Below are 15,343 nucleotides of genomic sequence, written 5' to 3' on the forward strand. Positions count from 1 at the left end.
CACCTTTGTGTTCATGTCTCACAGGGCAGCATAACAGGAGTGCCCATGAAGAAAAGGTCAGAAAGCCAGCACTTTAGTGATTATGACCCATTGGTTAAATCTTTCTTGAGGACATCAAACTTGCAGATTCATATTCTTTTTCTTCATTGGGGAGATAAAAGATTGAAGAAGATTCTTCTGTGCTGCTTTTATTGCCCTCACACTTTCCTGGGGTGATCTCTGCCCATTTTAACAGACTTTCCTTCTTAAATTCTGATATTGAGTAGCTTAACCCAAACAGTCAATATGAGCTCTGATAAATTATGATAGCCACCCAGTAGGGGCCCACCATTGAGAATCTCCATTTTGATAACGTCTGGTCAAGCCAGATGGAGTAGTCTCTCACCAAGAGGAGCCCTCTTTGATACCAAAAAAGAAAATAAACCACCCAAGATGCTGGGTAGTGAATCAGCATCAGACTTCTCTGCCTGTTGATCCTTTACCCAGGCTCTTCTGTGAGTTTCCACTGCACAGGTCAATACCACCAGATCCTTACCATGGTCAGGTGTATGGCTGACTCATTCCTGAGAATGACCCTTGACCTGCAGTTTCCACCCATATTTTGGCATAAACGACATGATTTATGTGTGTATGAATTTTTTTTGACAATTTATACACACTGAGATGCACAGGTTGTAAGTTATACGGATTGTAATGAGAGCTTTGACAAATGTACACACCTTCTGTAACTCTCACCCAATCGAGATATTGATCATTTCTGTCACTGCAGAAAGTCCCATTGTGCCCCTTCTCCACAAGTCTACCCCACACACACTTCACCTCCCAAGCATTGTTGTTGTTCAGTTCTTAAGTCGTGTCTGACTCTTTGTGACTCCATGGACTGTGGGACGCCAAGCTCCTCTGTCCTCCACTATCTCCCGGAGTCTGCTCAAACTCATTCCATTGAATTGATGATGCCATCCAACCATCTCATCCACTGTCTCCTCCTCCTACTGCCCTCAGTCTTACCCAGCATCAGGGTCTTTTCCAAAGAGTCAGCTCTTCACATCACATGGCCAAAGTATTGAAACTTCAGCTTCAGCATCAGTCCTTCCAGTGAATATTCAGGGTTGGTTTTCTTTAGGATTGAGTGGTTTCATTTCCTTGCAGTCCAAGGGATTCTCAAGAGTCTTCTCCAGCACTTCAGTTCAGAAGCATCAGTTCTTTGGCGCTCAGCCTTCTTTATGGTCCAACTCTCACATCTGTACATGACAACTGGAAAAACCATAGCTCTGACTATAAGGACCTTTGTCGGCAAAGTGATGTCTCTATATTTTAATATGCTGTCTAAGTTTGTCACAGCTTTTCTTCCAAGGAGCAAGTGTCTTTTAATTTTGTGGCTGCTGTCACCGTCCACAGTGATTTTGGAGCCCAGGAAAATAAAATCTGTCAATGTTTCTACTTTTTCCCTTCTATTTTCCATGAAGCTATGGGACCAGATGCCATCATCTTAGTTTTTTGAATGTTGAGTTGTAACCCAGCTCTTTCACTCTCCTCTTTCACCCTCATCAAGAGGCTCTTTAGTTCCTCTTCACTTTGTGCCATTAGAGTGTTATCATCTACATATCTGCGGTTGTTGATATTTCTTCCAGCAATCTTGATTCTAGCCTGGGATTCATCTAGCCTGGAATTTCACATGATATACTCTGCATAGAAGTTAAGCAAACAGGGTGACGGTGTAAAGCCTTGTAGTACTCCTTTCTCAAATTTGAGTCAGTCTGTTGTTCCATGTCTGGTTCTAACCGTTGCTTCTTGACCTGCATACAGGTTTCTCAGGAGACAATTATTGACTATGCTAATTTCTATCACTGCATATTAGGACTAAGACCACAGATTTTAAAGCATAAAGATTTCCTTAAAATCTAAATGGTGAGAGATATCAGGAAATAATATTTAATCAAGTAAATTGGCACTTCTCAAGGCGGGAGGAGGCCTCCAAGGAGACTTTTGTGAGTATCTGGACACATTTTTGACTTATAGCTGGGAGAGGTTGCACTAGTATCTAGTGGGTACCGGCCAGGATGCTGCTGTGCCCCCTGCAGTGCACAGGACAGCCTCCCGACAGAGAATGATCCAACTCAAAATGTTAGCATTGCTGAGACTGAGAAACCCGGAAGTAAACCTCTGCAGAGAGAATTGTGGCCCTGGGGGGTGTTAATTTCTGGATGGCCCAGGTCTCTGGGGATGAGGTTTTGTTGTTGTTTTAATTTGTTGAGAGCCTGCAGTAAACTGAAAGGGCAACTGCAGGAGAGAGCTTTCTTAAGTGCTACCACCCTTGGAGCCACAGTTCCTGCTGTGGAATGGGAGGGAAGGGAGGCTTGGGTCAGGAGAGGCTGACAGGAGAAGAAGGAGATGAAGAAAACAACTTGGGCAATAAAAGGGCAGGCTTAGCATAATATTAAAACTAGAAAAATGGGCAAGAGTGGGGAAAAGTAGAGATTAATGACTCCTAGGCACAGCAGATAAGAATCTGCCTGCCAGTGCAGGAGACTCAGGTTCAATCCCTCGTCTGGGAAAATCCCACATACTGCGGAGCAGCTAAGCCTATGCTTTAGAGCCCTGGAACTGCAACTTCTGAGCCTGTGTGCTGCAACTTCTGAAGCCTGCTCACTTAGTGCCTGTGCTCCACAACAAGAAAAGCCACTGCAATGAGACGTTCCTGCTTCACTGCAGCTAGAGAAACCCCACACAAAGCAATGAAGACCCAGCACAGCCAAAATAAATAAGTAAACTTAAAAAAAAGTTAATGACACCTAAAGTACACGAAGCAGAATAAAAAATAAACAAGTGAGACTACATCAAACTCAAAAACTGCTGCACAGCAAAAAAAAAAAAAAAACACCATCAACAAAGTGAAAAGACAGCCTATGGAATGGAAAAAAATGTTTGCATACCATGCATCTGATAAAGGATTGATATCTAATACATAGAAAGAACACATAGAACTCGTAACAAAAAACCAAATAACCCAGTTAAAAAATGGGCAAAAGACCTGAATAGACATTTCTCCAAATATGATATGCAAAAGGCCCGAAGATACATAAAAGAATGTTCAACATCACATGTCATTAGGAAAATGCAAATTAAAACCACAATGAGCTATCACCTCACTCCTGTTACAATGGCCATCATGAAAAAGACAGATGAATGCTGGCATAGATGTGGAGAAAAGGGAGCCCTTGTGCACTGTTGGTGGGACTGTAAATTGATAGGGCTACTATGGAAAACAGTGTAGAGAGTCTTCAAAAAAGACTAGCAGCAGAACTATTGTGCTCCAGCAATTCCACTTCTAGGACTACATCCAAGAGACACAAAAACACAAACTCAAAAAGGCATCTGCACCCCCATGTTCATAGAGTTATTTATAATAGCCAGGACAAGGTTTCATTATATATATGTATGTGTGTGTGTACACAGTATATATACATTTCTTTATTTACTCATCTGTCAATAGACACTTAAGATTGTTTCCTTGTCCTGGCGTCTATTGATAGATGAGTAAATAAAGAAATGTATGTATATTGTACACACACACACATACATATATATAATGAAATATTGTTCAGCCATAAAAATGAAATCCTACCATTTGTGACAACACGGATGGACCTTAAAGGTGTTATCCTAAGTGATATAAGACAGAAAGACAAATATCATGTGATCTCACTTATAAATGGAATCTAAAAAACCCTAACTCATAGAAGAAGAGATCAGAATTCTGGTTATGATAGGTGGAGGATGGGAGGAGGGGGAATCGAAGGAAGGTGGTCAAAAGGTACAAACCTTTGGCTATAAGGTAAATAAGTACTAGGCATGTGAGGCACAACATAGTGGCTAGGGATTACAGTGGTGTACAATATATACGAGAGTTGTTAAGAGTGTTAATCCTAAGAGTTCTCACCACAAGGAGAAAATTTTTTTCTTTTTGTCATTTATTAGAAGATAGACATTAGCTGAACTTGTAATTGTTTTGCAATATATGTAAATTAACCATGCTGTACACAAACTTAGGCAGCGATGTGTGCCAGTTACTTCTCAGTAGAACTGGAAAAATGCATATAAATTCCAGCAAAATGTTAAATTTAAAAAGTAAATGAGTTGAGATTGAAAATAAAAGATGAAAGTGAGTGAGATTAATCATTAAGAACATAAAAGTAGAAATCTGAATTAAAACAGTAGAAGGCCGTGAGAAGAAATATGTGAAAAGTAGGGTGGATTAAAGATTGAAAGCAGGAATCAAGAATTTAAAAGGTCAACACAAGGCATTGTATCAAATGAGGAGGAAATAGGGGTCAGCATGAACCCAGAATGCTTGGATGGGGAAGTGGGAAAGGGATGAGGCACCAACTGTGGCTGGTAAGAAGGGGAATTGAACAAAGTCGGGGTGGGGCCGGCCAGCTGGCTCAGTGGAAAGTCCCCAGTATCAGCAGGGTTGTCAGTAGTCTGAACAGACCCAGAGGGCAGAGAGTGCTGAGTTGGCACCTCTAGATACCAGCAGCCTGATAGGCCATCTCCTGGGGAGTGGGGAGGGGCATACTGTCAGCAGTGGCTCACTAACCTTTATCCTGAAAGCAAAAGAAATTAGTGGCAGTATTGCCTGGAAATTAATACCTTTCAAGTATTCCACTTGATGATTCGGGGTGTGGTCATTATTTTTAAACCAGTTTAAGTAATAACCATTTCTTTTTTTAAAAAATAGCTTCCAGCTCTTTGTTTGCTTCTGAAATATGGGAATTTCCTTTTGTGTGTGTGTGTGACTCCAGAAGTAAATTTCAACAGACCTTTTGAGGTTTTAACTAGCACTATATGCTTTGTGAGTATTTCTGAGTAGCCTAGTCTTTCATATTACAGGCATTGCAGGTCTCAGGAATAGGATTTCCATGATGCAAAATCATGCCTGAGTAGTTAGAACAGGTCAACCACTCATTTACTTTTTGCCTGTGTTCTGTCCCTTCATGCAGGCAGAAACTATTCTTGAGCATTTTTAATGTGTTAAGCACGGTTGTAGGCATGAGGAATACAGGGTGAGACACAGCCCCATCCTGAAAGGGCTTCTAGTTTGGGAGGCAAAACTTCATAGACATAAATAAATGGATAAATAAGACAAGAAAAGCAATAAACCTCTGTGCTCCTGGGCAATTGTACAGAAAGCAAAGCAAGTGTACAACATTCTAGGTGGAGGAACCAGCATGAATGAACCCATAAAGCTGGAAAACAGCATGGGAAGAATGCAGGAGTCCAAGTTTTATGGGAAAAGGCAGAGTGACTGATGAAGTTAAGAAGGTGGTTGGGGTCAGATCATAAATGGGCCTCTTAGGCTCACATAGAAGTCCTAGGTAATAAATACCAAAGGATCTCAAATACAGGTAGAAGATAACTCAGGTTTGCAGTTTAGAAAGATAATTCTTTTGCAGTGAGGTGGTTTGAGTCATCAGAGGGCCAGGTGAACAGTTAGAATTAAGCTGTTGAAACAATCCAGAAAAGAAACAAGGGCCCAAGGGGAGAAGAAAAGAGGAGAGAGTAAATTAAGTTCTTTTTAACAGGTAGAATTAACAGGACTTAATAACCAATAGAATGGGGGGTGTGGAGATGACCTTAGAGTTTCTGATTGTGTTGTCTAGTTGGAGGGTGGCACCATTCCTGAGAGAAAAAGTAGATGAAGAGTGGGCATTTCTGGTGGAAAGATTCAAGATGGTCAAGTGCTTTGTATTAATTTTTTTAATGTATTATTTTTAAAAACTTTTCTTGATTCTACAGCACACATTCACCTATCAGGCCTCGTATAGACTTGGAGGCACAGTCAAGATCCTGATGAGCTGGTTTTGGGTGTGTTTGGTGTTGGGAGCTTGTGTCCCATGCAAGTGGAAATGTCCAGAAGTAATAGGATAAGTGAGTTGGGAGCTCAGAAGAAAGCTCTGGCCTGGAGTTGCATATCTGGGAGTCACTGGCTTTGTGTTGAAGCCATGGGCATGAGTGACCCGGTCAGGGAGAGCAAGGCACAGAAAGAGTGTGAGTTCAGAAACTGAGATTAGGGGAGAGCAGCTCTGGGTAGGAATGGAAAGCAAGGGCTGCTGAACATTTCATTCTTAGAATTACAGAAAGGATCTTCACTCTGTTCAGTGAATCAATTGGTGAGATCATTAAAAACTCCTTCCCCTGTTACTGGTGTGTGTGTGTGTGTGTGTGTAGTGTATCTTTTATTTTACTTAAAAGGCTAAGTAGAAAACTCAGGAACTACTGTCTTTTGGAAATGAAGGTAAAGGTGACTTGGAATTTTGAGTCCATGAGAACATGTTTTTTAGGTTCTGACTTCCATAAAACTTCAAGAATACATTTATTTCCCATAATGCACAATAAGCCCTTTGGAGCAGAAGTGGCTGAGGTTGCAAGTGTGCCCACCTTACACACCTTCAGTTTGGAGAATTGGGAGAAAGCTTAAATTGCTTCTGTGTTTCAGGTAATTCACAGGTACGTGGGGCCGGCCAGCCTGAGCCTGCTCACCTTCAAGGTCTATGCATCATCAAAAAAGGACTCACCTCACAAAGATACTGTGAAGGTTAATGAGGTAATATGTTGTAATCTATTTTGAATATCTGATAGAGTTACTTTGGGAAGGATACAAATTGACTATCAGGAAGATATAACAATTCGGAAGATATTTAAAAGGAGGAAATATATTTCCTTATAGTTGTTATTATATGTGGGATGCTGCTACACTATGGCTTTTTCAACTTTAATTAATGGTACTTAGCTAAGGGCATAATTAAGGAATATTTCTTAGATTTTTACTGGGGAAACTGCTCTATCCCAGTAGATTGTAAGCACAAGTCACTTCTAAGTGATCTTCCTGCTTCTAGACTGCTTATTAAGCCAGGAAAACATTCACATTTTTTCCTCTCCTAAGCAATTAAAGACCAGGGCTCATTCTGCTTCTTGGCTGGATTAGAGGCTTATAAGTAGATGCTTAATAAATATGAATATATAAAATAGGAAATCATCTCTCCATTGTTTACATTCCTTTTTGTCTCTACTTCCCACTGATTATTTTGGCTGTTTGGTTTCTTTTGAAAGTAAAATACTCTGAGTAGAGTATCGTAAAGATCTACCTTCAGTCATGATCAGGGTTACTTGAATGGTGTTTACATAAAGCTAAATAGCTTATTTTTTTGCCCTTTCCTCTCTTCTTTTCAGGCCTTGGGGCAGTGGCATCTTTGAGGGTGAAGCAGGCAGCCCGTGGTGGCTCTGAAACATTTCCTCTCTGCCTGGGGAACAAACCTGCTCTCCTGCTTTCGTTAGCGTTAGACTGATCGTTAGAAGATGACTAGAATAGACTAGACTAGAACTAAGTCTAGACTGACTCTTCAGTTACTCTCAAGCTTTTTTTCCTACCCCACCACCCACCCTTTAGAGTAATAGAATCCTTTTTTCAAACTAAATCTAAGGTGAAATAACAAATACCAGTATATAAAATGGGTGAAGAGGGCTGCTTTGTCTGCTACAAGCAGGGTCGGAGGAGGCTGCGACACCTCAGAAGAGCCCTGCTCTCTTGGCCTAGGCCTTATTAAGAGTAAGTATGGTACAAAGATGGTCTAAAGCAAGGTTCAGGGTGCATGTAATGCTTAGTCACTGTCGTTCATGAATTACTAGAAATACGGTGCTTATAAATTTGACGATTATTATTTCATTGCTGTCTACCCTTCTTCATTTTTTTCTGTTTTGTTTTTCAATCTTTACAGCTTTCACTCTACTCTGTTCCTGAGCATCAATCTAAATATGTGGAAGAACCAAGGACCCAACTTGAAGAAAGCATCTCTCATCTCCGACATTATTGCGAACCATATACAAGTTGGTGTCAGGTACAGCTATTCTGAAAATAGAATGAATGCATTTCTGTCTAGAGTCAGTAGTGAAAAGTCTATATTGGCTCTAAGTTTTCAGAAAAAGGCACAACAAAGGGCCCCACATTAAAGAGTGCCCACCTTAAAAATGTTCATCAGTGCCATCTCTGGAAGAGAGCAGAGAGCCCTAACTTCCTGGTGGCAGCTGTTGCCATAGCTGCGGAGAGAATTTCCTTCCCACTGGGCAGAGAGTGTCACATTGCCTAGAGAGCAGAGGCCCATGGTACTTATCTTTTTTTTTTTTGGCCAGGCCTGCTTGGCTCACGGGATGTTTTCGTTCCCCAACCAGAGCTTAAACCCCAGCCACAGCCGTGAAAGGTCTGAGTCCTAACCACTGGACCAGCAGGGAATTCCCCCATGGTACCTATCTTGTTGGTCATGGCTATGAAAACATTATCGTCCACCAGGGAGGATACTGGGACTGGAACTTTAGTAGGAGGAAAAGGGTACACTGCAAACATTTATATATATTAAAGTTAGGAAGTTTCTCTCCTCACAGATTCTATAAGTCAGTACCACTTTAAGCACGATGGGTACAGAGCATTTCAAATGCAATAATAAGAGAGTAGGTAACTAAAAGAGGGTGGAATTACATGTTTGAGTACTGAAATGATTCCTCTAGTGATCAAAGATCTGCATCTACAGATTGACTTGTGCTGCTCAGGTTTTAGATCAGACATATGTCATTATGTTCATGAAAGCACATCTGCAGCTTTTAACATTGGAAACTGAAGCTTACAGTCTACAGAATGTTTTTGTGGACTTTGATCTATATATTTGCCATACTTGATTTTGAAAATTGATGACAAAGTAACAGAATGTAGATGTGTATGCTGTGGTCTAGATTTACTTTGAGATTTATAAACTCAGTTTTCATCCAGATCTTTTAAAATTTTAAAATTCCACTGTCTGTGCCAGTGCTGAACTTTTGTTCACCAATTTAGAAAGAAAATGGTAAACATAGACCCTGTCAGCAACATAAATTAGGTCATTATACTAGAGTATCATAACCATATTATAGAGTTATGAAATACCTAAAGATTTTACACATAATGTGCTGTAACACATTTAGACTTTATTCTCTTGTTCTAGAAGATTTTTAAACCATCTGCTGGTGGTTAAGATAAGGTCAGCACATTTGCAAATATTTTTGTACCATGTAGGCATGACTGCATGACTACTATTATTTCTCTCTTGCTCTTTTTTTTTTTTTTTTTTGTGGTTAAAAGTACTTTGTCTCTTTACCTTTCAACCTAAGGTTGCTTTTTGTTTTTTACTTTCTTGTCTGTGCTTGATGCTTAGTGCAGCAAAATGCCTCTGAACCTGACAGAATAGTAATCAACATGTTTATTTGTACTGCTTATAAGTAAAAAAGCTTTTTTGTGATTATACTAGTTTTTATTTTCCTGTAGATTGAACTCTTCGTGAATGAAAGTACTTTTCATTCCTGATTCCATTTTCAGACCTACAAGTTCTAGTCCCTTTCTTTAAGAACTAATTTAATTTTCTTAAATTAGAACTGATTCTCATTCTTAAGAACTGATTTAGTTTTTCCTCATAGTTAACAGATTATGCAGCAGAAGAAGTGGGCAGTCAGTCTAAACATTGATCTGTAGCTTTTCTTTTTTTATGTGCAGAAAAAACTAATAATGGATTTTAATGAAGCAGTACTCGATTTTTTTTTAAAATGTCCTTTATGTCCTCCCTAAATTCAGCATTTATTATTTAAGGCCATTTAACAGTATTAGTATAACTTGCTCTGACTTGAATTGAATTAAAATAAACAAATCATTTTCCAAGTGGCAGCTGGTTCTGGTGTCTTCTAATACCCACATATCTCTTTTTCCATTTTTTACTGTAGACTTCTTGAAGGTGGATACTTTCTAGCCTAGTTCCTAGTTTTCTTTAGGATCATCTGATGTTCATGTAAAAAGTCTTTTTATTATTAAGAGAATGTTAATACTTCATTTGCTCAAGATTGGGGTACGTGTCTCCAAATCTGGATATAGACTCCTTTGTCACATTAAATTGGGTCATTTCTGCTTCAAATGGGCAGTTTTCAGATACAGGCTCTAAAATCATGGCAAATCAGGAAATAGACTTAATATTAAAGATTTAATCTCACAGGGAAAGGATTTCCACTTTAATTATCGAGGGGATTGAGTGTTTTTCATCCTCTTCAGTTTCAGTAGAAGAATAAAAAGGCTGGGTTGTTGAAACCACTCTATTTGAAATCTTTGCTTCCTGTGGCAATAATAAGCCATTCTGCTAAGCAATTTGTGGTGAACGGGAAATTACAAAACAAAAAAAACAACACAAAACCCCTCAGATAGACAGTAAATCCCTTTGTTCAAGAAGTGCTAATAACATGATAATTTATTCAGTAAAGACAAATACATATTTATTGTTACTTTCTAATCAAAAAAGTCTATTCATTCTTTTTTTTATCTTTTTAGGAAAAGTACTCCCAAAATAAGCCCAAGATTCAAAGTTTGGTTCAGTGGGGCTTAGGTAAGTTGATTTTTAATTAGGCACAGTCAGTTTGTTTGACATTGGATGTTTTAACTGGTATTCCGTGGATGGACTTCAGGGGATCTGTGAATTCCTTAAAATTATATGTAGAATTTTAGAGCTATTTGGAAATTTCTGGAAAGAGGATCTGTTTTTTTCCATCAGATTTCAGGAAACTAGTGTTCTCATTCAGGTAAGTCTCTTCAGGATCATTAGGATTGTTGACCTAGCAGGTGCAGATACACTGGATTTTCTTTTTTAATCTGTTTCTAGATGCAGTGTCCTAGCTCATCTATAGGTTTTCGGAATCAGGATCGCTCATTGGCATGGCTATTAACACATGTTATAGAAGTCTAGATGCAGGAAGGAACTAGGCTAGTGTGCCTAGGAAAGGCTTTATTGCATGATTCATGTGTTCTTACATGTTTTCATTTGTTTTTTATCATCTTTAATTGTTTTTCACATTCACTTAACACGTACACCCATAAACTGATTTCACAGTCTTGTGTTCAACTAATATTAGGAAATTAATAGACATTGATCATATTTCATTCCCTTTATTGGGCATCTAAACCAATCATCCTCTTCTTTTACAAGTGTTTGTTTCCATGACAGAATAAACATGAGTACAATTTATTTCTCTGTGAAGATCATCAGAGCATTGATGTGCTAATACCCCTGAGACTACCTACCATATAAATAAAGTCTTCCTTTGAAGATAGACATATTAGTGGCTTACCAGTTCTTTAAATTATTCATGTGCATTAATATCTTAATTTTAAAAACAGTTATTCAGTGCTTGTTAAGTATCAGGGGCTAATCTATGTGACTTGCAAGTATTAATTGATATAGAATCCTCATAACAACTCTGGCAATTAGGTACTTTGTTACCTTCTTTTTTTCCCTCAGGAAGCTAAAGATGTCCTGATCTTTTATCTCTGTGTGACTGAGGTGATCTCTTTGTTGTCACCTGTCATTTCCCATAGAAGTAAGCAGTATTTGCAATATGAGTCTTTTTTTTCTTCTCTTGGACTCAGTTACCGCAAAGGCTCTTAAGAAGAAACATTCCATTATGAGTTGCGTTGTTGTCTGCCAAGGCAACCACTCCATTTCCCAGCAGTCACAGCCAAGATGTGTTAACTAGAAACTGGACTTCAGCTTCAGTGCAGTCTTAGAGTCCCATTTCTTTGTGATTTTCCCGCTTTGGCTCAGCTCACCAAGGGATCTGGGTGTCCTATCACCTGCTCTGTGTTCATGGCTACAGTTGAAAATAACATGCTGGTAGGCAAAAATAAAGAGAAGTAGAAAATTGCCTCAAATGACCCAGGCAAGTTAAAATCAGGTTAAAGGCAAGACAGGAATTGGTGCAAACAGCACAAACCCTATTGGAGAAGGCAGTGGCACCCCACTCCAGTACTCTTGCCTGGAAAATTCCATGGACGGAGGAGCCTGGTAGGCTACAGTCCATGGGGTCACGAAGAGTCAGACATGACTGAGCGACTTCACTTTTACTTTGCATTTTCATGCATTGGAGAAGGAAACGGCAACCCACTCCAGTGTTCTTGCCTGGAGAATCCCAGGGCCAGGGGAGCCTGGTGGGCTGCCGTCTATGGGGTCACACAGAGTCAGACACGACTGAAGTGACTTAGCAGCAGCACAAACCCTATAGCAGTATTTAAAATGATCACCACAGTTCCCAAAGAACCCAAGGAAAGGAAAACTGGCATGTGTCTAGTCTTATCTGGAGGAGAGAATTACAGAGTATTCCAGTTAGTTTGGTTCCACTTTCATTTGTTAAGTCACCACCATGGCAGGCATTGAAGAGAGAGGCTGAGGAAGAAAGTGGTCACAACCACTGAGGTGCATATAATAAAGTGTCCAATACTATCTCAAATACAGAGGCATTCGTAGACCACCATCGAAGGTACAGAGGAAGGAGACTAGTTTAACAGAGATTGGGGAGATGGAAGCAGTCAGGGAAGGAGTTCTGAGGAGGCATCGTGCAAATGAGGTCATCAGGCATGTTCAGGCGTGGCAAGTAGGCTCACATGTTGCATTTGTTTGTATTTATCTATCAACAGTGACTATTTCCCGCATGTACTTGCGCTACAAGTTTCCTTCAGTGTTTAGATTTTTCATTTCTTGAGTCTGAATAATGAATTCAGATGGCAAAAGATATGTTTTTTTTCCCCCTGAGTCTGATATATTTGGCTTCTGAGTTTTAGAGAGCAATCAACAAAGCTTCAGACAGTGACACATCTGTCCAAAGATTTATCCAAGTTTATTCTGATCCTGTGTTTGAATAGCGAGAGATTCCTGTAGTTGTATTTCTCCCTTTACAAATAATTGATTCAGATCTGTTGCCTTCAAGAATTATGAAGATAATCTAATGTTACTGCCAGATTATCATCAGACTAAAAAGTGTTTGAGAATTGGATACTTACTATGTTACTAGTAAATCATGTTTATCTCTCACATAAAAAGAACTTGTTGAAGCATATTAACAGCAGACTACATTATTTGAAAAGTATTTGATACTACATATACTTTTATATATGACTTACTGTTTTGTTCTTTTTGTTTATTTTTATTTATTTTTAATTGAAATACACTTGGTGTGTGTGTTTTATTTATTAATGAGCAATTTATGGTACTATTTTCTGGTCTGATTCTATTGTAGACAGCTATGAATATCTCCAAAATGCACCTCCTGGATTTTTTCCAAGACTTGGTGTTATTGGTTTTGCTGGAGTTGTTGGACTCGTTTTGGCTAGAGGTAGGTACAATTTTGTAGTTTTTTTTAAGAAAAAAATTTATAAATCAGAGATAAGATATATGTTTGGTTCTTTGTTTTCATTTATCAGTTTTTGGAATAATGAATTGGCTTCTGCATATAGCCTTCTTGGTGTATAATTGATATCATTATTTTCTCCAGTATATTTGATTTTAAACATATATAGAATTGTAAAAAAAAAATGAAAAAAATTATGTACTTTTGATTTAAATAAGTTAGTTATCCTTCATAGGCACATTTACTTCATTTACTTGGTCAAATTCCTGTTGCTCTTCAGTACAGAAAGTGAACTTTTGTTAACTAAGACCTGTCACACCTGAGAAACTGTTTCTAAATATTTCACTATTAAGATCAGGCTAATTGGTTGGAATTCTGGCAGTTTACCTCTTAAATGTTATTGTACACATGTAGAATGGCATATGTTCAAGGTTGTGCACTGTAGTATTTTTTTGTAATATAAAAGATGAGAAAGTAAAACACATCAGGCTATTAATCACAGTACAGTGATTTCATAGAGAGCTTATAATTTCTTGATGTCTTATAGCTTCAGTCAGTGATGATAAAAAAAAATCTTTTAAAATACTTAAAGTTAGAAGCTAACAAATATCAACTTAGAGATATTACTACATCTTACTACTGGATTACAAAGTATTTATAGGAAATACAGGATGATAAAATACTTTACCGTAATGAGATGAATTTGTTATGAACTACTTGGAAGTTTCACTGGTTATAAAATTCAGATTACAAAATTTTCTAAATTAGAAAGATTATGAAGCCTGTAATCAGGTTCCAATAAGAGATGACTATAGAGACTAGTTTGATAACTGTTTCTCAGTATTAAGAACCTTTCTATACCTGCCTTAACTGTTGTTTTACAATACGGAAGAGTGCGGTCCTGTTGTAGTTCCTGTGTCCTCCTCCCATTTGGTGCAGAATATATAAGAATTAAAAGCAGAGTTTATTTTTGCTAATCGACTTGGGCAATAGTTGAATCAGCTTTTTGTCCCAAACTTCTTTCCCCTCCTTCTGTAAAGCTGTCCAAAAAAGCATTCCTATCTTATTTAGATAGTGTTTAGAATTTATGGAGATCCCAAGGCCAGGGTGTTGGAATGTTGACTGGCTGTTAGGGAGCCAGGAATGTGGAATCAAGTGAGATTAGCTTCCTCCTTCCCTCTCCGTGGGGAGAGCACATGGAACAGTTTTACAGCTCCCTGTGCCATGCATGCGCTCTGCACTGTGTTCTTCCTCTGCACATCCACTGGGCTGACCGTCCTGAGGATGACCGGGAACTGTGCTCCCCTGAGCAGATCAGCAACAGAAGGACATCTGCTGCTGTGGGGCCTTTGCCTTTGTCTTTATTTGCTTGTTTGTTTAGATGTTCCCCTCTCCCTTTTCCTGAGAGAGCTCTAGTTGTATTAAAATACTTTAAAACCTTAATTCTTTTCCAGAAAAGTACACATACACACATACTGTACAATAGATCTTTTCCCATGGGTGCTGGGATATAGGAGCCTGGGTGGGGGTTCCTAAGCAAAATGAGTGGGAGGGTGGTCAGAGTGATTTGCAGGCCCCTTTAGGTAGATGCTGGCAGCAGTATGATGGGCTAAGTCTGTCCTGGTAGGATTTCTTTTCTTTCTTTTTTCAAACATTGTATTTATCTTAATATAATTTTATTTTATTTTTTAATAAAGAAATTCAGTTTTTTTTCTTAAGTACACACAGTTGTATGAATTGCTTGTATACAAATTAACCAAGGCTTGACAACTCAATAGACAGGTTTCATTTATAATTAGGACTTTTATTTTGATAGTAAATATCTCTAAAATGCTAGGCAATTGTTTATCCTTTCAAGCATAATTTCCCCCCTCCCCATTTTGTAAAGTAATATTAATTATTATAGAGTATGTTGTACTTAAAGTAGAAAAATTATAATAAAAATATATATGTATTTAAGGTATACAAAGTGATGTTTTAATATGTGTATATGTATATGACAGGGCTGTCTGCTGTCACCCTATTTGTTTATACACTGAGCAAATTATGAGAAATGCCAGGCTGGATGAGTTACAGCCTGGAATCAAGATAGGTGGGAGAAACA

General features: G+C 38.6%; 1 protein-coding gene across 2 annotated transcripts in view; it reads left to right on the forward strand.

The window, feature by feature from the left end:
• APOO (apolipoprotein O) overlaps positions 1-15,343 on the forward strand; it is a 53,717-nt gene that overhangs the window by 18,021 nt on the left and 20,353 nt on the right. For both annotated transcript variants that reach the window (XR_002180270.2, XM_019956337.2), the window contains exons 2-5: positions 6,497-6,604; positions 7,776-7,895; positions 10,394-10,448; positions 13,129-13,224. Coding sequence is in view for 1 of the 2 variants with exons in the window: in XM_019956337.2 (XP_019811896.1) it covers positions 6,497-6,604; positions 7,776-7,895; positions 10,394-10,448; positions 13,129-13,224 (379 nt within the window). In the remaining variant the exon portion in view is untranslated. The remainder of the gene's footprint in view (positions 1-6,496; positions 6,605-7,775; positions 7,896-10,393; positions 10,449-13,128; positions 13,225-15,343) is intronic.

Source organism: Bos indicus, chromosome X (genome assembly GCF_029378745.1).
Source record: "Bos indicus isolate NIAB-ARS_2022 breed Sahiwal x Tharparkar chromosome X, NIAB-ARS_B.indTharparkar_mat_pri_1.0, whole genome shotgun sequence".
Taxonomy (NCBI): domain Eukaryota; kingdom Metazoa; phylum Chordata; class Mammalia; order Artiodactyla; family Bovidae; genus Bos; species Bos indicus.